A 22660-nucleotide genomic window follows, 5' to 3' on the forward strand; every position below is an offset into this window, starting at 1 on the left:
TCTTAAAATATAGGAGTGGTTTTGTTTGTTGTGCTTTTTAAAATCAACCGTTAGGAGATAATATTCCTTATGATATTGCATTCCACAGTCAACACTCTTGGCACCAGTAGCCAGGAAATTAAAAGACTTATTGCAATGGGAAAGTCTGCTGTTAGAGACCTCTCGGGTACTGAAGAACAATGGGGTCACTCTGGAGACTAAGGTGCGTCTGATACAGGCTGTGGTCTTGGTAATCACTTGTTATGCATCAGAGAGTTGGACAATGACTAAGGAGGATAGAAGGAGAATTGATGCCTTTGAGCTGTGGTGCTGGAGAAGAGTATTGAATGTACCATGGACTGCCAAGAAAATAAACAGATTCATCCTGGGGAGGGTTAAACCAGGCTGCTCCTTGGTGGCAAGGATTCTGGGGCTCCATCTGTCATACTTTGGATATGTTGTAAGGAGGGACAGGTCCTTGGAGGAGGACATCATGCTTGGGAGGGTGGAGGGACAGCACAAGAGCGGAAGACCCTCTAGAGGTGGATTGATTCAGTGACTGGGGTAATTGGGGTAGGTGTGTCGGAGACTGAGTCTGGCACAGAACAGAGCAGGGTTAAGGGCTGTTGTATATAGGGCCCCTATGAGTCACCTGCGACTCGATGGCACATAACAACAACATGATATTGCATATCCATTATATTCTTTAGAAAAATTATATTTTAAAGAAAATGGACATTTATGTGATTTTTTTTAAAAAACGAATTTTCCAAATTATTACATTTTTAAATACAAATAAAGGCAAAGAGCATATCAGCCAAATGACACTTTTTCTTCCTCAAGCCTGTTTGGTGGATGAAAAACTAATGTAAAAAAAAAACCCCAGCTACTTTTATGATTTTAGGGACCTCTGGTGGCCTAGTGGTTAAGGAGTTATGCTGCCAACCTGCAGGTAAGCAGTTTGAGTCCACCAGCTGCTCTGAGGGAGAAAGATGGGCAGTCTACTCCTGTGTGATTTATATCTTCTGAAAACCTGTTAGAGGGTCAGCTTTGAGTTGCTTCCAACTCGACTACTATGAGTGTGATTGAGTAATCATTTTACAGGATAACTTCCAAGGTGCTAGGCTGTCTCTACATAGTGTTGTATACTTTCTTAACACAAACCACTAGTTGTCTGGGTCTCTAAACATATTCATTGTCTTCTACGCTAAAACCATGTGAAAGTTGAAAATATATACTCTGCTTGTTGTTGTTGCTATGTTTCCAAAAAGGAAAAATGGCAAATAATATAAGGCTAGTCCTTGATAAAGGCTCCTGGCTGCCATAAATGGTTTAGCTCTCAGCTGTTAAACCAAAATTGGTGGCTTAATTCTACATACAAAGATGAAGGGCTTGCAATTTACTGCTGAAAAGACAGCTACTGAAAATCTCTTGAGTTCTACTGAATACGTGGGGTCACCATAACTCAATCAGATTGATGGCAGTTGGTTAGTTCTTTATTCCGGGTAAGGGTGTAAGACCAGAGTGGCCTTTTCTAGTTCTGCATTGCTGTTTATCTTTCAAACTAGGCCAGGAAACCATCTTGATCTATAACCTCAGGAGCAAACTGAAAATGCGCTTTGGATCAGTACTACTACTAAAACGTGTGTTGGTTTGTATTCCATTAACTACTAGAGGATGGCTGATAGATGAAAATAATTTTTAAGTGACTCTTTAAAAAATTGCCTAGATCTTGGAACTTTCGGTTAGTGTCTGAAGATGAATTGGTTTACAAGTCCATATAGCTCATCATCCATTGGAGATATGTACACCTCAGTTTTATCAGAGGTCTGATGAAGTCCTTTGAACGTATCTCTCATGTTGAGGAGCTAGCTCTCCATCTGACTGCTCTCCTTCAGTTCCCTGGACAGCTTGAGACGAAAACATTTCCCCTCAATCTCGCAGCTCAACCTAAATGTGTCAGTGGTGTGTGGAAATCACCCCTACTCTCAACATCCCTGAGGGTTCCCGCTCACTGGGCACTTGTGCCCTGAGTCATGTATGGCTTTTACAAAACAAAATTATTTTTACAGAACAGTATAATAACATTTACAAAAACCATGTATAAATTTTTTCAAATATAGTTTTCCAACACCCTATACTGAACAAAGCCATACTCCTTGGCAACCTCACAAGTGCTTGACAGGTTAAATACCTTACTATTTTTCCCGCCACTTTTCCTATCTAATTTTTCTACTATACTGAAATAGAGTACAATGAAATGTGAAGATACACATTCAGATTATTTAATGACATACATAAATACAGCTTCTGTAGAAAAGCAGGTTGTGTATCAGATCAGCTTCAGTATCTTCATTGTAAGCAAATGAAATAATTGTGTTTGCTTCCTAGGTTTGTGCAGAAGAAAAGTGCCCCACCCTTGTCAACCTCGCACACATGATGAGTTTGTACAGCACACACACCTATTCCAGAGACTGTGCCAACTGGATCAACGTTGTGTGTAGATACCTGCACGACTCCTTCTCAGATACCACGTTTGGTCTTGTGACTTATCTTGCAGAGGTAAAGTTATTAGTGATCTTGATCCTGGAGAATGATTTATCGTTTTTCCCCCTTAGAAAATTGGTCATTGGCTTTGAAATTCTTTCTAGAATAAAATACAGCATTCAAAGGCATTCCTGCGAGGTATGTTTTTATTTTAATGATATATTTGTTTCCTAATAAAAAGTAAGGGTGCTCTAGTGGCTTAGTGGTAAGGAATTATGCTGCCAATAAAAGGGTACGTGGTTCGAATCCACTAGCTGCTCCTCAGCAGAAAGATGGACAGTCTCATTCCCATGCAGTTTGCCTCTGCTGACAACCTGCTGGAGGGTCAGCTGTGGTTCGGTTCCAACTTGCTAATACACAGTAACAACAACTAAACAATACAGTTTGAAGGATTAAAACTGGAATTCTTTAGAAAGTAACCCTAGAGCATCATAAATATTTATTTGTTGATAGATAAGAATTAATGTCATGTCTGTAAATGTAAATTATTTTGTGGGCACACAGAAAAACCTTAAAAAGAAGATAGTCCTATTCATCAAGAATATTTTTCATGTCTAATGAATACCTTTTCTAAAAAGTTGCCCTCTAGGACTTAATATAACACTCGGAAAATATAAATGATTCATAGCAGAGTACACAGTCTAAATATTGTTCATGGCAGTCTCAATCACTGACATTCACTATCATAAAAGTGCTTCATGGTGGGTTATCGGGTTTTATCCCTTCCATTTTTAAAACACTGATTTTGATAGGTCGACTGCCACTGATTTTATATTTAAGTGAGCTGACCCCGAAAGCTACCTGCCTGAGAGCTTCGTAACCTGGATGAATGCATGTCACTAGGATTCTGTCGTACTAATACCTCTGGGAAGAGCCAACACAAACCCAAGCTAACCTTGGCTTTGATTTTACCCAGTGTCTTGTCACACAGGGCTTTACTCGAGCTTCACATATATTTCACCGTTAAAGCTTTCCGTTAATGTGAAGTACCATCAAATTGATGTCAACTCATAGAAAACAACTGGCCCCGTAGGGTTGGTTGGTTTACTTTTTACTCTTTATTATGAATTAGGTAGAGATTTAGAGAGCAGATCAGTTTTCACTCAATAGGTGATAAACATTTTGGGTGAAAGTTACAGGGCAAATTGGTTTTTCATTACCCCAGAGAATTTGTTTTTATGTCGTAATCTTCAAGGAAGAAAACTGTTGGCCTAGTGGTAAAGGCCTGATTGGCAATCCTGAAGGCACATGATTTGACTCCACCAGCTACTCTGCAAGAAGATTGGGCATTCTCCTCCTGTGCAGTTTACTACCTGAAAAATCACTGAAGGGTCAGCTATGAGTCATTCCTGACTTGACGTCACACAGCAACAATCTAAGAAGCAGATGTAACTGCTGAGTGGATTCAAACTACTAAGCTTTCAGTTAACAGTGGAGTGATTAACTAATATACCACCAGGGCTTCTTGTTTGTTGTTGTTATGTGCCATTAAGTCGCCTGCGACTCACAGTGACCCTGTATACAGCAGCTCTCAGCCCTGCTCTGTCCTGAGCCAATTTCATCGCCTCTGACACACCTACCCCCATTACTCCAGTCACTGAGTAAGTCCATCTTAACCCAGGTCTTCCTCTCTTGAGCTGTTCCTCCACCCTTCTAAAATTATGTCCCTCTCCAAGGACTGGTCCCTCGTTGGAAGCATGTCCAAAGTATATCAGACAGAGCTTCAAAATTGTTTCTTCCAAGGAGCAGCCTCGTTTCACCATCTCCAGGATGGACCTGTTTGTTCTCTTAGCAGTCCATGAGTTTTTATTAAGTATTCAATCAAGGAGTTCTAACATCTGTAACTGGCATCATCATATCTGTTGTGTACCATTGCCTGGGCGTATTTTTCCAGTGCCTGTAGAATGCTTTTGCCTCAAGTTTTGCTCTTAGTCTTTTAAAGAATGTAAGTTAGCCTTTTATTATTATTAACAATTCTAAAGGTTGCTTCTTGGAGGAAAGGATTCTGAGGCCTCATCTGACATACTTTGAACATGTTGCAAGGAGGGACCAGTCCTTGGAGAGGGACATCATGCTTAGAAGGGTGGAAGGACAGCGCAGGAGAGGAAAGCCCTCAATGAGATGGACTGATTCAGTGTTGGGGGTAATAAGCGTAGATGTGTCAGAAACAATAAGATTGGCACAGGATAGAGCAGGTTTCAGGGCAATTGTCACTATGGATGGCCCATAACAGCAACAACTAAAACTAGCTCCATATATTTAAAATGACCGCATTTACCCCAAAACCTCATGTAATATACTGCTAATAATGCTGTTTTATACTTAAGAAAGAAAAATGAAGTCTCATATTAAGAAATGTCAACGTTCCTTGGAAGGGATTGTATAACAGTGACAGAATTTTTCTTTCACTTTTCAAAGAGAAGTGTGAATTGGACGGGAGGGGTGGGCAGGGTGAAAAATGAAAAAAAAAAAAGTAAGTTCATTTAGCTACTAAGTTCTGACTGGTGTGAATATTTTGAGTGTGGTTGTTGGTGATGATCATGTAGCATTGGTTTCTTTTTATTAACACAAAATGTGTTTAGCTAAATGAACTGATAAAAAGTACTACAGTTATGGTTTTTTAAATAACTCACCAATTCATTCTGAAACAAGAATCATTACGTTAACAGGCATTGTCCTTAGCTTCTTAAACGCTACCTTCCTTATAGCCTAGCCATAAACTCAGGTATGTCTGAAGTGGTGACGATGGTACAGGATAGGCCGTTTTGGTTTTTATATTTAACATCATTAATGTAAATAACTTTTCTTTCAGTTGGTTAAAGTATACTTTTTTCCTGTAACTTGCAGTTGTTAGAAAAAGGATTATCCAGTATGCAGCAGTCATTATTACAGATCATCTACAGTCTTCTGAGTCATATTGACCTTTCCGCTGCCCCAGTCAAGCAGTTTAATCTGGAAATCATAAAGATAATTGGCAAGTACGTGCAGGTGAGTGACCACAATATTGTTTTGCCAAGCCATATTCACCGTAAGGGTCCAAGGGGTAAGGAAATGGGTAATCCATAAAATAGGTTGTCAAGAATATTTAAACCTCAATGTTCAATGACAGAATGCACAATCTTAATGGTAGGCACTGATAATATTATTAATTTTCATTTTTAAAACTCCTATGAGTATGCATTTCAGCACAGATTGAATGGTATATAGACAAATAGCACCATTCTCCATCTGTGGATATTGTGACTGAGATTGTGACTCGTTTCATTATATGTTTGTATTTTTAACCAGATTCTATACTATGTTTTAGGCTTACTTTTTTCTGTAATACACTCTCAAATACTTACAAAGGAGAAAATCTCACTTAATCTAAATGTGAATGAGAAGAGCAACTTAGTTTGTACTCAGTTTCACCATTGAATTATCTCGTAAGAAAGACCTTGCTGAGCACATCAGCACTGTGACAACTTATCAATGACCGAATTCTGTGAGAGCCTTTACCAACTATTATTTGGTGCCTATTCCATATATATATATATCTTTAATAAAGTTAAAGTCACAAATGAAAATGCTTTGCTAGCCGTAAGTTGTGTGCCAATCAGTGTCAGAAAGTTATTAAAATCTGTTTACACTGTGTTTCCATTATTTAGTTAGAAAATTCAGATTCATTTTTAGCCACTCTTCAAAATAACTTACTAGAGGTGGTTGTTGTTTTTGTTGTTGTTATAGTGACCCTATGTACAACAGCCCTAAATTCTGCTCTGTTCTGTGCCAGTCACACTGTCTCTGATACACCCTTCCCGATTACCCCAGTCACTGAATCAATCCACCTCATAGAGGGCCTTCGCCTCCTGTGCTGTCTCTCCACCCTCCCAAGCATGATGTCCTTCTCCAAGGACCAGTCCCTCCTTACAACATGGACAAAGCTTCAGAATCCTTGCCTCCAAGGAGCAGCTGAGTTTAACCCTTTCCAGGATGAATCTGCTTGTTTTCTTTGCAGTCCACGGTACCCTCAATACTCTCCTCCAGCACCACAGCTCAAAGGCATCAACTCTCCTTCTGTCCTTTCTAGTCATTGTCCAACTCTCTGATGCATAACAAGTGATTGTAAAGACCATGGCCTGTATCAGATGCACCTTAGTCTCCAGAGAGACACCATTGCTCTTCAGTACTTTGGAGACGTCCCTAACAGCAGACTTTCCCATCACAATATGTCTTTTAATTTTCTGACTACTGGTGCCAAGAGTGTTGACTGTGGATCCAAGCAAACTAAAGCTGTAAACAATCTCAGTCTCTTCCCCATCCATCCAAATGCTGTCAATTGGTCCAGTGGTGAGAATCTTTGTCTTCTGGACATTGAGCCTCAGTCCATATTGGAGGCTACAGTCCTTGACCCTCTGCAGCAAGCGCTTCAGGGCCTCCTCAGTTTCAGCAAACAGGGTTGTATCATCTGCATAACGCAGATTGTTAATGGATTTTCCACCAATCTTGACCCCACATTTCTCCTCATAGAGCCCAGCCTCCTGGATAATCTGTTCTGCATACAGGTTGAAAAAGTATGGAGACAGGACACATCCCTGGTATACGCAATTAAAAAAAATAGATTCTTTCCTGATTCTGTTTATCTTTTAGACAGTGAGCAAGGCTCCATCCGTCTCTTGGTTTATTGTGCTCTGGTGACTTTCATGATGATGTAAAGCTGGAAGCTTTGCCACTCATGTTTCAGATACCAGCAGGGTCTCCAATGGTGGACAGGTTTCAGCCGAGCTGCTAGACTAAAACAAAAGGAAGAAAGATTGGTGATCTGCTCTGACAGGGGAAAGGAAGTAAGACCTGTGAAAACATGACGAATGGCAGCAGAACATTGATGTGCCAGATGATGAACCTCTCAGATTGGATGACACTCAAAATCGAACTGGCAGAGTCCTCCAAAGTAGTCAACTTTATTGATGTGGGTGGAGTAAAGCTTTAGAGACCTTCATTCACTGACATGGCTTAGCTCAGAGTGAGAGGAAATACCTACAAACATCCATTAATAATCCAAGCATGGAATGTGTGAAGTTAGGAATCTGGAAAAATTGAAAGTCATCTAAAATTAAATGGAATTTACAAAGACCAGTATCCTAGGCATTAATGAGCTGAAATGAATTGGTTCTGATCATTTGGCATCAGGCAGCCGTACAGTCTACTATTTGAGAAATGACAAACTGAAGAAGAATGGTATCACGTACATTGGCCAAAAGAACATTGAAGACTTAAGTACAATCCTGCTAGTCATAGGATGTTATCGGTGCACCTACAAGAAAGACTGGATAAAACAATTGTTATTCAAATTAGGAACCCACCACTAATGCCAAAGATGAAGAATTTGAGAATTTTCCCCAACTTTTACAGACAAAAACTCATCAAATGCATAATCAAGATGCATTGTAATTATAGTAATTGGAACATGAAAGTTAGAAACAAAGAAACGTCAGTAGCTGGAAAATATGACGTTGGTAACAGAAGTGACACTAGAAATCACATGGTGGAATTTTACAAGACCAACTACATAGTCATTGCAAGAACTTTTTTCAGCATCACAAATAATGACTATACTTTTGGATCTAATTGGAGAAAATAAGCAGTTATCAAACGAATATATCTGTGGAAAGAGAAAATAAAGATGTTCAATATTTTCCTTATCAACAAGATCAGGAAATATACTACAGAACAAATCATCACTTTCAAGTCCAACTTGGCACTGAAGAAACTCAAGCAAATCAAGGAGAGCCACGACCGTGAGCATGTCCCACCTGAGTTTAGAGACCCTATCAAGAATAGATTTGTCACAGTGAACACTAAGGGCTAGACAGGCAAATTGTGGAATGCCATCAGGAACATAACACGTGATGAAAGCAAAAGGTCATTAAAAAGGCAGAAGGGAAAAGAAAACATCAACGTGAATGTCAGAAGAGACTTTGAAACTTGATTTTTAACAAAGAGCAGCTAAAGCAAATGGAAGAATGAGGTAAAAGAGCTGAGCAGAAGACTTCAGATGCACATTGAGAAGATAAAGTATAATGAAATGTGCTAATAAAACTTGGAATTAGAAAATAAAAAGGCATTTCTTAAAAGAACTAGGAAAAAATTTAAGACTTGAGTGACAATGTTGAAAATTCTGTGCGTAAAATATACTCGGTAACAGCGGATTTGGTTTGATGAACAAAATGTTAATTAAGAATATAGAAGGAGAATAGAGTCAGTGTAACAAAACAGTAGACATTTTAATATTTTATTAGATTGTATATGATTAGAAGCTAATATTTTTGAAGGAAGAAGTCCAGACTTCACTGAGGACAGTGATGGAAAACAGTGCTTCACAATTGACTGGAGACCAATTAGAATGATTCACCAATTATGTGCACTTGTCTGTGCCAAGAAATTTGTTAGATAGCTGCCTTGCCATATGCACTGGACAAGATTCATATTTGTGCCCATTCCAAAGAAAGACAGTCTAACGGAATATAGAGGTTATCTTATTTCTTTAATATACAGAGAGAGAGAGAAGATTGCTGAAGATAATTAAAAAATAAATGAAGTAAAGCAATAATAACAAATTCAAGCCAAATTGAGAAGAGTACAATGAAAACTCTCTTAGCTAATGTTACATTACTTCTGACAGAAAACAGCAGAAGGAGGTTTAAACCGCTTCTAAGATCACTTGTAGAAAGTGGTGCATAAAAGCATCCACTTCTAAACAACCTCTGGAAACATGCCTCTAAACTTCTAAACATGCCTCTGGAAGCTCTGTCAACTTTGAGACGTGATGATAGTTATAGAAAGGCTTCAGGTCTTTTGTTCACAGGGTCACTATTGTGCTCAGTTCAATGGCAATCAACAACAACAAAAATCATGACCAGTAATGGATGACATTCCATAGGATGGGAATTCTTGAACACTTAATTATGGTCCATATATCTTATAATAGTAGAGTAAGGCTCGATCAGGTAACAATTGGGTTTCCTTGCAAAGCAGACATTTTCTTCTTAAAATAAAAGAAATTGAGGGATCAGATAGTTGCTGTAGCTCTCATGGAAAACATTTTACACTGAATTACTAATATATGAAATGATATTTCTATACACTGCAGTGTTTATTAAATTAGTTAAATATGTATTTGAATTTCTATATGTTTATTATTTTTTTAACCAGAGTCCTTATTGGAAGGAAGCTCTCAACATTTTAAAGCTGGTGGTATCTCGTTCTGCCAGTCTTGTGGTACCCAATGATATCCCCAAAACCTATGGAGGAGATATAGGATCTCCAGAGATATCTTTCACTAAGATTTTTAATAATGTCTCCAAAGAGCTGCCTGGAAAAACCTTAGACTTTCATTTTGATATATCTGAGGTAAGCTGCTCAGGAGTTGATCTGTTTGCCTTACTGAAAATTTTCATTCATACATTCAATGTGCATTTTTTTAGTCCATGTTTGAAATTACCTAACTCCTTCAAGTCAGTTATAACTCATAGCAACCCTCAACTCAGCAACTCGGTTACAACCCTCTACTCTGTGTGTTAGAATAGAACTGTGTTCTGCTCAAGTTTTGGTAAGTGATTGACCAGTCCTTTCTTCCCAAGATACCCCTGCGTGTACTGAAACTTCCAGTATTTCAGCTTTCTGTTTAGAACTGAACATGTTAAATGAAGAGTGAAAGGGTAGCTACAAGCAGAAAGCTTAATAAATTCTTAGAGAAACAAGCAAATAAACATCGTGGTAAGAGAATGACCGTTAAAGTATTCCTATATAAACTCCTTTCAACATTCAAGAGAAGTTTTTGGGAAGGAAGTAACAATTGAACTCAGTTTGAAAGATAAAGCCAGGTATTTTAACCAAGACTGATTGTATGTATAAATATAAATGTAATGCAGTTTAATCTTGGTATTGTAATTTATATACAGCTTCTAGTATATTAAGATAGTATGTTTATTGTTAATTTTGCTAAAGTCTGAGAATTTAGGGAGCTCTCGTAACCTAGTGTGCTGCCATCTCAGAGGCCCATGGTTTGAGTCCACAAGCTACTGCTGTGCAGGAGAACAATGAGAAATTTCTCCCATGTTCTTGACTGTCTCTGAAATCCTGCTGGATGGTGAACTGTGAGTCATTCCCAACTCAACAGTACATAACAACAGCAACAATGTAGAACCTGATTTTGGTTTTGGTTTTTAATTTTCAGAATCAGAAAATTGTATTATTGAGGTTATTTTGTTGGCAGCAGGAGTGGCATCCACTCCCTAAACAACATGCCTCTGGAAACTCTATGAACTTTGATAAATGTTGATAGTTGTAGAATGGCTTCAGGCCTTGTGTTCATAGGGTCACTATGAGTTGTGCTTTATTTGAAGGTAATCAGCAACATCAATAATTTTGTTTGAAGCAGTAATGTGAAGCATAAAAGAAATCGATATACTTAAGTCTAATGTATCTCCTCCTAAGAGTTAGTTAGTTCTGACTCAGAAGCAGTGAATCTAGGAGGAACAACAGCCACGATTCTTTTAGAGACAAGAATTGCAAAACTTTATCTAACATACATAGGGCATGTTGTCAGGAGGGGTGTAAAAAAGCCAGGGCCATATGGGTATAACTATAGCTTACCTTTACCAACTTCACAGAGGGGAACTGTCCCCATCAACAGCATCAGAACACAAAACCAATTCCCATGAGGTCAGACATGTCCCCCACGCTCCTATACCTCTTTCTAGTTATCTCAACACTAATCGTATTGCTTTACTGCATCCTAAATCCAAAGTGAGACGACACAGAACCATATTGGGAAAGTTGAAAGGTTAGTAGCATAAAAGCTTTAGAAATGTACTCACAGGCACCCCAGCCTTGAGCCATGCAGCTTTAGGTTAATATTACTAAATTCTCTGTCATGTCAGTATCGGCTCTCCCCCATCCACAGTCTTCCAACAAACTTGAGCAAAAGGCTTTTAGATCTTGTTCAATAGCATAGCAGCCCTAGGGTCCGCTCCATCTCATGTGAAGCCTCTTGTTCTCTACTGTGGCTGCTATAGCTGTTGTTCCCATTGGCCATAGTCTGACTGGTGCAAAAATATCTAGTCCTGAAGGACAAGTAACATGCTCTTGTTTCTTTGCTGGTGGTAAGATTTCTCCAATTATGCTGCTGGATCTGCTCAATTTAATGGTGAGACCAGCCAATCCCTGTGTGAATAGATTAGCATGTTGTGTAGTCCCACCCATGCACATGGCAAAGTCAAATTCAATGGCTAGAAAAGCCATTTTGAACAGTAAACCCTTAATACCACAAGAGCCCAGTCCTTGGTAAGAGATGTCATACTGGGAAAGTTAGAGGGTCAGCAAAAAAGAGAAAGACTCTAAAAAAGATAGATTAACACTGACTGCAACAATGGGCATGACCATGACAGGGGTCGTGAGACTGGAGGAAGAGGAGGGCAAGCTTCACATCTCTTGTTCATGGGGTTACTGTGAGTCATAGTCAAATTAATGGCACCTAACAACGGCATCTTATTTAATGTTTGTAATTTTCCCCTTCATGCTGTTTTTGGGTTGCATTACAGATATACCCTTAGCATTTTATAAGATCTTTTCGTGATGAGAGATTTTAGTCAGACACACTCCTGTTTCATTTCTGTGTAGACACCAATCATTGGAAATAAATATGGTGACCAACATAGTGCAGCTGGAAGAAATGGAAAACCCAAAGTTATTGCTGTCACTCGAAGTACTTCTTCAACTTCTTCTGGTTCCAATTCTAATGCGTTGGTTCCCGTGAGTTGGAAAAGGCCACAGTTATCACAGGTACATGAAAGAATGTAAAAACCAAACTTTCATATAGCAGTCAGTTTTATTGCATATTTGAAAACTGACAAACTTGTCTTACCTTTTGGTAATTTTTTTTATCTTTTTGTTTTGTTTTGTTTTTTACTATTTCGTTTACATATTTGCTTTAGCGGAGAACAAGAGAAAAGTTAATGAATGTACTCTCCCTCTGTGGTCCGGAATCTGGTCTCCCAAAGAATCCATCAGTGAGTAGTCATAAGCTAAGTATATATGTAAAGGTTTTAAAAGTTATGTTATTCCATGAGGGAGTAGACATCATCCTGTATATGTAATTATTGCCTTAACTAGAACTTTATTAATTGTATTGAGTGAACAAGACCCTGTTTGAAACATGGCTGCTGTGTTAACTAGGGATTCAGCCAGTTAGACTATAACAGGAAGATCCCATGTAAGCTGTAAATGTCTTCTGGAATGAGGCCTGTGGTGGCTCATATCCAAAGAGACAAGCTGATGGTTTTTTTCTCCCCCCTTTTTTTTTATTGATGCGAATTCAGGTTGTATTTTCTTCTAACGAAGATTTGGAAATCGGTGACCAACAGACTAGCTTAATTTCCACAACAGAAGACATAATTCAAGAAGAAGAAATAGCTGTGGAAGATAATAGTAGTGAACAGCAATTTGGAGTTTTCAAGGATTTTGACTTTTTAGATGTTGAACTGGAAGATGCAGAGGTAAGGAGATGGGCTTCCTGTGATCATAGTGAGTCAACACTCACAGCTGTGGGAGAAGTAGGAACTTGCTGTGGAGTTTTCCATGTTAGCATCAGCCAATGGAAGGACCAAAAGTTTGAAATTTAAAATTAATTAGTATGATGAAGTATTATCTAAATAAGTCCACAGTAGAAGAGGAATACTCAGTTTTACTGCTTTAAAAATAAAATGTTCTATTTCTTTATTTTTTTAAAGATATATTTCCTAAGAAAATTATTTTTAAATGTACTTAGACCTAAAGGTTTTGCATCAACATACACATTAAAGTGTGGCAGTGTAGTAAAGTACATTAAAATTAATCAAATACTTGTCATGAAATTGTCTGTTAGGAAGGACTTCAGAACTAGAGAATTCTTTCCTAGGATTCAAGCATGTGACTAAGATTTTTCCTGTATCATTCCTAACCTCTTATTCTTCCAAATGTCTGATTTCACATAATACCCAAAGTGCCCTCTCATCTAAATTTATTTCAGTCAAGATTATATTAATAGTTGTATCCATTTTAGATGCTTTCTACATGGAAAATCTATTTTAAAAGGTAGCTTAGCTCTACCTTTTATCTGAGAAATCTGATGAAGTCCTTAGTGAGAGATTATACTCAGTTCTGTAAGGTCTCTGTGTGTTTCCCTGGAACTCTTGAGGGTCTCCTCTTCTGTGCAAGTCAGTTTAACTTTAGGTAGCAGTGAGGCATTCATCAAGGTTGCTTCTAGAAATCCTCATCAAAATGAAGAAGTTATTATCCTGAACTCTTTCACAAACTCCTTCCCATACCTCATGACACAAGTTGAAACACAATGCCAGCTTCTGAAGCAATCTGTGGCAAAGAGAATAGGACTAATACAGCCTTGGTTGCCTTAAGCTGCATGCTTGCAGTCAAGCCCTAAACCATAGCCTCCTAAACCTGAATAGTTTATAGCATATAGGTAAAAAACCATCCATGTTCTAAAATTATTACATTTGCTTGTTTACCGAAACCTCACATACTGTAATACCAAATAGCTTTGTCTTATCATAAATTAAACTCATTAATATAGCCCTTATACATACATCCACTCTCTTGAGGGGTGTTTCCATTCACTCTACTAGGAAGTGGAGGTGTGGAACTTAATGGCTAAATGATACTCTTAGTTACTGATAGTCCTTTAAGACAAATTTGGAAAGATGAGGTTGCCCACTTTAGTATGTTTCTACCTCCCTTGCAATTATGTAGATATGACTATGCTGCCTTAAAGTCATATTTATGATGTTATGCTGGCTCTAGGGGATATATAAGCTTCTATACAGTCATTCTAGGGAGCTCTGGTGGCTTAGTGGTAAGGAGTTGCACTGCCAGCCCAAAGGCAGAGGGTTCAAATCCACCAGCTGCTCTGCTTGGAGAAAGATGGGCAATCTCTTGTCATGTGATTTTCAACCTCTAATTACCCACTGAGGGTCAGCTGTGAGTCAGTTCCAACTTGAAAGAACATACCAACAACATAATCATTCTGTAAAATTGAACTGCATGGTACCTCATCATTTTAATATTCTCTAAAGTACATTTTATACAGTTCATGGAAGTCCAGGAAAGAATTATTATTCAACATTATGTAGGACAGTGACTTGAACTTTTTTTGGACTGTAGTCAGTACATTACTTGATTAGTGTTAATACATTTTTAATACCACATCTAGGTGTGTGTGTGTGTATATATATATATATATATACACACACCTATCTCTAAAATGAGTTTCAAGAAATATATCCTTATGCAGTGCTCTGAGTACTGATTTTTTTTTATCCTATTTTACTTCATTATATTTAAAAAGGATGGGTCTCTATTTTTTATTTCACAGCCCACAATTTGAAAACTGTGTTTTAGAAATCTACTTTTTATTTCATAGCCCATAATTTGAAAACCATGTTTTAGAAATTTAGAGTAGACTTGCACAATCAAGCAAGAAAGTGGATGGGCAGAAGAGACTATCTGCCTAGCCCCAAGCTGTAGCTATTTACTTTTTTTCAGTTCAGAATTTACAGTTCCTAAAGCTAAGCTCTTTATGACAATTTTTGAAATGGTAAGGTTATTTTTACTTACTTAAAAAGAAAAGAAAAAGAACTGTGTAATTGATGTATAAATTCATCTGGTAATCAGAAATGTCAGTAATAAATATGACTATTGAATAGAACCTCAGTCACCATGAATTAAAGATGTTTATTTTTCTGTCTTCAAGTCTTAGTAATTTGAAGATAGGATCTAATTTCAAACTCATAAGTAACCCAGATCAAATGATAACTGATTTTTTCCCAAGCTTGCATAGAGTCATATGTTGTTGTTTATTGCCATTGAGTTGGAAACAACTCATAGCTGACCGACCCTCCAGTGTATTTTCAGAAGCTATTAATTACTAGAGGAAAGATTTTCCGTCTTTCTCCTGCAGAGTGGCTGGGGGATTCAAACCATTTGCCTTTGAGTTGACAGTGCAACCAGGCCACTGGAGCTCATGGAATCATATAGTCTTGTTTAAAAGTAGCAGGAAGTACTTATGCTGCAAATCAAACTTCTGAGCTACCCCCAACCTTGTATGCCTAAACATATCACCTAACATACATTGAGGCCTTTTTCCATTATGATGCGTTATGCTGCTTAATAATATTTGAAGTGATGTGTTCAAAAAATGTCATTTTCAAACTCTGACCTTCAGAGCCTTCAGGGATCTGGGATGCAGAGGAAGAGCTAAAGGTCAAATGGGCAGAGCTGCTGGCCACCCTTGCTCAACCAGAGCAGCTCCATGGCCTTTGATGGTGGTGGTGGTGATGGAGATTTTTTAAAAATCTTTTTTACACTGTTGACTTCCATCTAAAATGTCACTTGAGCAAAATATTTCTCTGCTTTTAAAAAAAAAATTTTGAAAACTCCTATTCTGGACAATCCTTTCCTCAGTAGAAGGCTATAAATAAATCATATTTAGCTAGCTAACTCAGTGTAATTTGTCACATCTCAGGGCTTAAGAAAGCATGTAAGAGTTATATCCTTACAAGGGAAGATCAGCTTAGAATAACAGAAGCATAACTTTTATAAATCCCTGAAGTAGGGTGAAATTTGTAGTATTTCCTTTTGACCTTTTAAAATTGGCAAAGGTTATATTTTGATAGCTGCAGTCTTGATTTTAACCTAATTCATAGTTTAAAAGAAAAACCCCACACAACCAGCCCAAGACAAAAAAGACCATTGGATTTAGCCAGAACCATTGTATATAGATGAAGGTTGTGACTCTATGTTGTCAATTGAATGTGGATATTTTAAGTCAATTTTGCATTGTATCATCCAAGTATACCTGGAAGATTTTTCTAAAAGTTTGTGTTGCCAAAGTGTATCCCCCAAATGTTGTTTTAAGTGTCTGTCTCTGACTTTCTCATAATATATTTTGCCCCCACCCTGAAAAAAAAAGTTTTGAATTCTATTTTGGCTTCCTGCACAAAGCTTTATCCAGAGCTTGAATCAGTCTTTGGGTCTGAGAAATCACCAGTTTCCCCTGGAGGTGTAGCGTATATTTCAGTGTTTGTCTGTGTTCATTCTAATTCTGTGTGTTTTCCTTTTTGCTAACCAGGAGCTGCAGGTAAGTTGCAGCCTGGTGTTGTGGCTTGTGTATTTGTTGTCACCTGTGATGTACTTGTTTTCTTTGTGTTTCTTCATTTGTGTTCGTGTGTTGTATTAGAATACAAGCAGCATAGATGGTAGATATAGTTGGTCCCCGATAATATATGAGATAGAGAGCCAAGAAGAAATCAAGTTAACCATCACATCTTGTGATCTCTTCTAATAGAAATATTTAATGATTTGCTGAAATTTTGGAGAAATTGAAGGGCTGATTGAAACTCTGTGTACAATTGCATTAAGTATTCTTCATCTGGGTCAATGTTTTCCTGCTGTATTATACATCGTGCCTTTGTAAGCTTATGCTTGATCTCAAGAAATGGTGTCTCACGTTTCCTAGGGTGAAAGTATGGACAATTTCAACTGGGGAGTCCGCAGGCGCTCACTGGACAGTATCGACAAGGGGGACACGCCATCCCTCCAGGAGTACCAGTGCTCCAGCAGCACCCCCAGCCTGAATCTGACCAACCAGGAGGATACAGATGAGTCCTCCGAGGAGGAAGCAGCACTCACCGCCAGCCAGATCCTGTCGCGCACACAGATGGTACACAGCTGCCTTTTGATACGGTGACATTCCTCGTGTTTGCCTGATAGGTTTCAATTCAGCATCTGTACTTTCTCCATTGTCGTCTTATGTTAATGTGTATAAAATGCACACATCAAAATGAAAATACAAAACTGCCAGTGGCCGTGGAGAATTCTGCTTCTTCATTCATGACCACATGGACACTATGCAGTTAAATCTTGCAAACTCATTTGCAGTAAGACAACCTGGGTTGTAGCTATTTCCTCTCCTCACGTGGGGGATTTCTACTGGGCACTTTACCAAGCCCCTGAAGGACACGTGTTTTCACTTTGTCTAAAATTGGCGTCACCACTGACTGCTTGATTTGCCACTCCTCGTTCCAAGTTGGTTTGGAAAGATAGGGCACAGGTTAAGTGGCTCTCAAGGTCACATTTATGGGCTTTGATCTGCACCCCAAGGACCATGGAGCACAAATTTAAAGAGTGAGTGAGAGCATGAAAGTTGCAAGAATAGTGTGTTGAGGGAAAAAAGGTGGAACTGAAAGAAAAGGCAGCAAGACGTGAGTATATAAGCTGGAGATGGCAGGTTGAGGAAAGAGAAGGTGTGTAGAATCATCCCCCTACTATACTGCTAAGGAATCAGCCAGTGAAGACCAGGGCTCAGCTGGGCCCTCACAGCTCTCTCCCACATACCTTTCTTCATGTTGAACTAACCTGTCCCTCCCTCTACTTTAGAACCATTCCCTCGACCCTCTTTTGTGTTGGTGAATTGCTGGCAGGAGCTGAGCTGGCTGTAGGCAAAATGTAAATTTGACAATTTGTCGTTGGCACCTCTCTTGTTTTGGCATCACATCTGCCCAGTAATGTTTTGCATGTAAAGAGTTAAACAGTCACTAAGCACTTGGTGTTGACTACAGTAGACAATACTTACCGAATTTCTGAAATATGCCAGGCTCCATTCAAGGTAATGACCACAGTCACATTCAGCGCCAACACAGGAGGCAAGTGTGGCTGTTGATTGCAGCTCTGCAGATTGATTCCTCCCAGATCACACAGTTGGTATGTGGATTTGAACCAGGCAGTCTTTCTGCAGCACCCGTGCACTTAGCGTAGCCACCCAAAGCACGGTCCTTCATAGGACGGTTGCCATTTAAAGCATTGATGGAGTAATTGGCAGTAGTGACTGGCAGAGCAAGCTTTGCCACTAACACGCTGTGCATGTGTGGTCCAGTTGGCTTTAAAATGGGATCCTAATAGTATCTGCCTCAGGGATTTTATGAAGGACAGGAGGCACATAGTAAGTGCTCAGTCAAGCTTGGCACTCATTTGAGTCAGGGAGCAGAATTGAGCGCCTGCTTATGAGGCCAAACTTTAGTCAGAGTGATGGTGAGGTAAAAATGAATTTGAACGTTGAAGCTTCAGAGGAAAGGAAATAGTAAGCTTGCCTTTACCTATTCAGAATCAGCATGAAGATGGTATAATAGGGCAAGCTCTAGACCTTTCGTTCATAGGGTGAGGATGGCAGGATAGGAAAGGTTCATAATCTGTTGTTCACAGGGTCACTGTGAGTCATTCGACTCCATGACACTTAACAACAACATAAAGTGATGACTCTGGCTTTTCTGATATCTAGTTTTGATCTTGTTTAGAAGAGGAAAAAATTGTACCGTTTTCTTTTATCTAATTAGCAGCTACTAATTGGTGACCTAGTGGGTAAGAAGTTGTGCTGCCAGTCCAAACCCACCAGCTGCTCCTCAAAAGAAAAATGGGCAGTTTTCAGATGGCCTCTAAAAACCTGCTAAAGAGTCAGCTGTGAGCTGGTTCTGCTTTGGTGGCAATGACTGAGAGAGAGAGAATAATTTTCAAAGCAAATAAGCCCACCTCTGCTGGGTTCCATTAAACAATTCTACATTGTTGTCCTAATTCCTTTTGTCTTGTTGAAATTTTGTGGTACTGATTTTCGCTTCAATAGTGCACGGCTGGTTCAGATCCTTGTCTCGTCTGAGCTCCTACTCCTGAGTAATCTCCCTGTGGTTTGGCTTCTCTCTTTCCCACATAGACTTTTGGCTTGCTTATTTAATCTCTTTCATATAACAAATGCCACTCAAAATATACCTTTACAAGATTTCTACCTCATTAATGTAACAAAGACAGCCCATTCCCAAATTGGCTTTTAACCACAAATATATTGTTTCATACTCTTGCACTGACTTTGACACATAGCAACCCTCTGAACAGCAGACCTGAACCTTGTCCTTTCCTGTGCCAGCTTCATGGTCTCTGATATGCCCATTGTTGCAGTCACTGTATCAACCCATCTTTTCTTCCTCTTTCTCTAACCCTCCACCTTTCCCAACATGGTGTCTTTTTCCAAGAATTGGCCCATTCTAACAACATGCCCATAGGGTTTTCTACCAGTAGCCAGGAAATTAAAAGACGTATTGCCATGGGAAAGTCTGCTGTTAGGAACCTCTCCAAAGTACTGAAGAGCAATGGTGTCTCTCTGGAGACTAAGGTGCGTCTGATACAGGCCATGGTCTTTGCAGTCACTTGTTATGCATCAGAGAGTTGGACAATGACCAGGGAGGATAGAAGGAGAATTGATGCCTTTGAGCTGTGGTGCTGGAGAAGAGTACTGAGAGTACCATGGACTGCTAGGAAAACAGAGTCATCCTGGAAAGGGTTAAACCAGGTAGCTCCTTGGAGGCAAGGATTCTGAGGCTCCGTCTAACATACTTTGGATATGTTGTGTGGAGAGACCGGTCCTTAGAGAAGGACATCATGCTTGGGAGGATGGAGGGACAGCGCAGGAGGGGAAGACCCTCTGAGGTGGATTGATTCAGTGTATCGGAGACAGTGCGATTGGTACAGGACAGAGCAGAGTTTAGGGCTGTTGTACATGGGGTCGCTATGAGTCACAAGCGACTCGACGGCACACAACAATAACAACATGTCCAGAGTGTGTGAGATGAAATTTTACTTTGCTTGCCTCTGAGGAGCTCCCAATTGTACTTCCTCTAATACTTGTTTATTCTTCTGGAGATCCACAGAATATTCAGACCTCTTCTCCAAAACCATAATTCAAAGGCATCAGTTCTTCTATCATCTTATTCATTATCCAACTTTGATTTGCAAAGGAAGAAATTGAGAAAACCATAGTTTGCATCAGGCACACCTTAGTCTTTAAGTTGACATCTTTGCTCTTTGGCACTTTGGAGAGGTCTAAGACAGCAGATTTTCCCAGTTCATCAAATCTTCTAATTTCTTGACTGCTATACCATGAATGTTGATTGTGGGTCCCAGCTTAATAAAATTGTTGACAACTTTAGTCCTTTTTCCATCTCTCATGATGTTACCTATCAGTCTAGTTGTGAAGACTTTAGTGTCTCAATGCTGAGATATAATCCATATTGAAGACTGTAGTCTTGGACTTCAAAAGTGTTTCAAGTCCTCTTTGCTTTCTACAAGCAAGGGTACATAAATCAATCAGCAACAGTTAAAAAGAGCTCTTCCACTTGGATAGCTTTTGTTTAACAAAATTTCATATATAAACTTCATCAATTAAGAACATCGTGATAAATGGAAAAAAGATGGACATCATGGGTTTAATTTACCCATACTCCATAACCAACATACACTGAATCAGCAGTCAAGGAATCAAAAGATGTGCTGTATTGGTCCAACTGTGTTGCAAAGGAACACAGTTCCTTTTAAGTGCTAAAAAGGAAGGGTATTACTTTGAGGATTTAAGCGTGCCTGACTCAAGCCAAAGTACTTTCAACCACCTCATATACAGGTGGGAAATTCTGGTGGCCTAGTGGGTAAAAATTTGTGCTGTGAGCGCAAAGACAGGTAGCTAGGATCAATCAGCTGTTCCACCAGAGAAAGGTGAGCCATCATCTCCCTTACAAACCCTCCCTGAAAACCCACAGGGGGGTCATGTATGAGTTGGTTCTGGCTCGATGGCAATGATGAGATGAGTTTGTACATGCAAAAGTTGAATAATGAATAAGGAAGACTTCGAATCAATGTCTTTGAAATGTGGTCTTTATGAAGAATATTGAATATCTCATGGGCTGTCAGAAGAGCGAACATACCTATCTCAGAATACGGCTACAATACTCTAGATAAGAAGGCATGACTTTGTCTCATATACGTTGGGCACGTTATCAAAGGGATTAGTGCCTGAGAAAAAGTCATTGCATGTAAAGGACTACAACAGAGACTGTAAGAGTGCCATGCAACAGCAGAGATTGTGAGGATGGTGCAGGGACTACACAGGGCTGCTGTGAGTTGAAGTCACTGTATGGCACGTAACAACAACAACATCTGTATTATCACTTTTTTCTGTTACCTAAAATCATTATTTTTTATATATTTAAATATACTTTCTTGTGTCATATATACTTTCACATTGTGGCAGTTAAAGGATTAAAATTACCAGTTCGGGGTGAGGGGGGAGATTTCATATACATTAGTGGACATTTAAGGCATCCTGGTGATACAGTGGATTAAGCACAACTGAAAAGTCAGTAGTTCAGAGCCACGAGCTGCTGCTCGGGAGAAAGATGAGGCATTGTGCTCCCATGAAGATTTGGGGTAGTTCAGTGTCCTGAGAGTCACTGTGCATCAGAATCAGCTCAGCAGCAGTACATTTTCATAGACATCTGCTGAATGGTTAGCTACTTGCATTAACAGTATTCATTCTGCTGTACATTAGGCAGGGAGGGAGAGATGATTTTCGGAAGTCCCAGAAGCTCTTCACAGCTAAGCCCCCAAATACCATATAACTTGGAGTATGTTCCTTGGGGTCTTTGTGGCCAACCCGAACTCAGAAATGCATTCTTCATTTTACCCTCTCCTTTCCAGTTAAACAGTTACTCCACTGTGGATGACACCATGCCAGACCATCCCGATTCGCTTCTTCATTCACAAGATTCTACCAGCAGTGTCACGACCGAAGAAGTGCTCCACATCAGAGATGAGACCCCAAGTTTGGAGGCTTCTCTAGATAACGCTAACAGCCAGCTGCCTGAGGTGGGGAGAAACGGGAGCTGGTGCATGACCGATCTGGGCTCTTTCTAGTGCTCTGCCATGTCCCTTGCTTCTCTTTCAAAAAGAGTTTTCATCCGAGACATTAATTACTTGATTTGTTCCCCATATTTCTAACCTGTGTGCGTCATTTTAAATGAAATGGATTGGATTTTTTTTTAATTGGAAAAAAAAAATTCACTGGATTAAGGAAATGATCGGCAGGTTAAAAATAACCTTGAGTGTTTTTAATGAGCATTTTGTGTTGCAGAATGTGGTTAGGCTGACGTGCTGGCCGCTTCTCTGGGTGGCGAGCATTTTCTGTAGCATTGTGTTTTCCTTGAGGAATTGCCTGTTTGTTTTTTTTTTT

The 22660-nt window shown here is 39.3% G+C and overlaps 1 protein-coding gene across 1 annotated transcript in view; it reads left to right on the forward strand.

The window, feature by feature from the left end:
• The window catches only part of FRYL (FRY-like), a 174800-nt gene that overhangs the window by 116462 nt on the left and 35678 nt on the right, over positions 1–22660 (forward strand). Inside the window, exons 45-52 of the mRNA XM_006894156.1 lie at positions 2371–2541; positions 5374–5514; positions 9718–9915; positions 12187–12348; positions 12501–12575; positions 12885–13061; positions 17075–17278; positions 22129–22296. Of these exons, the coding sequence (XP_006894218.1) occupies positions 2371–2541; positions 5374–5514; positions 9718–9915; positions 12187–12348; positions 12501–12575; positions 12885–13061; positions 17075–17278; positions 22129–22296 (1296 nt within the window). The remainder of the gene's footprint in view (positions 1–2370; positions 2542–5373; positions 5515–9717; positions 9916–12186; positions 12349–12500; positions 12576–12884; positions 13062–17074; positions 17279–22128; positions 22297–22660) is intronic.

Source organism: Elephantulus edwardii, unplaced genomic scaffold (genome assembly GCF_000299155.1).
Source record: "Elephantulus edwardii isolate Elephantulus edwardi_28Jun2011 unplaced genomic scaffold, EleEdw1.0 scaffold00137, whole genome shotgun sequence".
In the NCBI taxonomy this organism is placed as follows: Eukaryota; Metazoa; Chordata; class Mammalia; order Macroscelidea; family Macroscelididae; genus Elephantulus; species Elephantulus edwardii.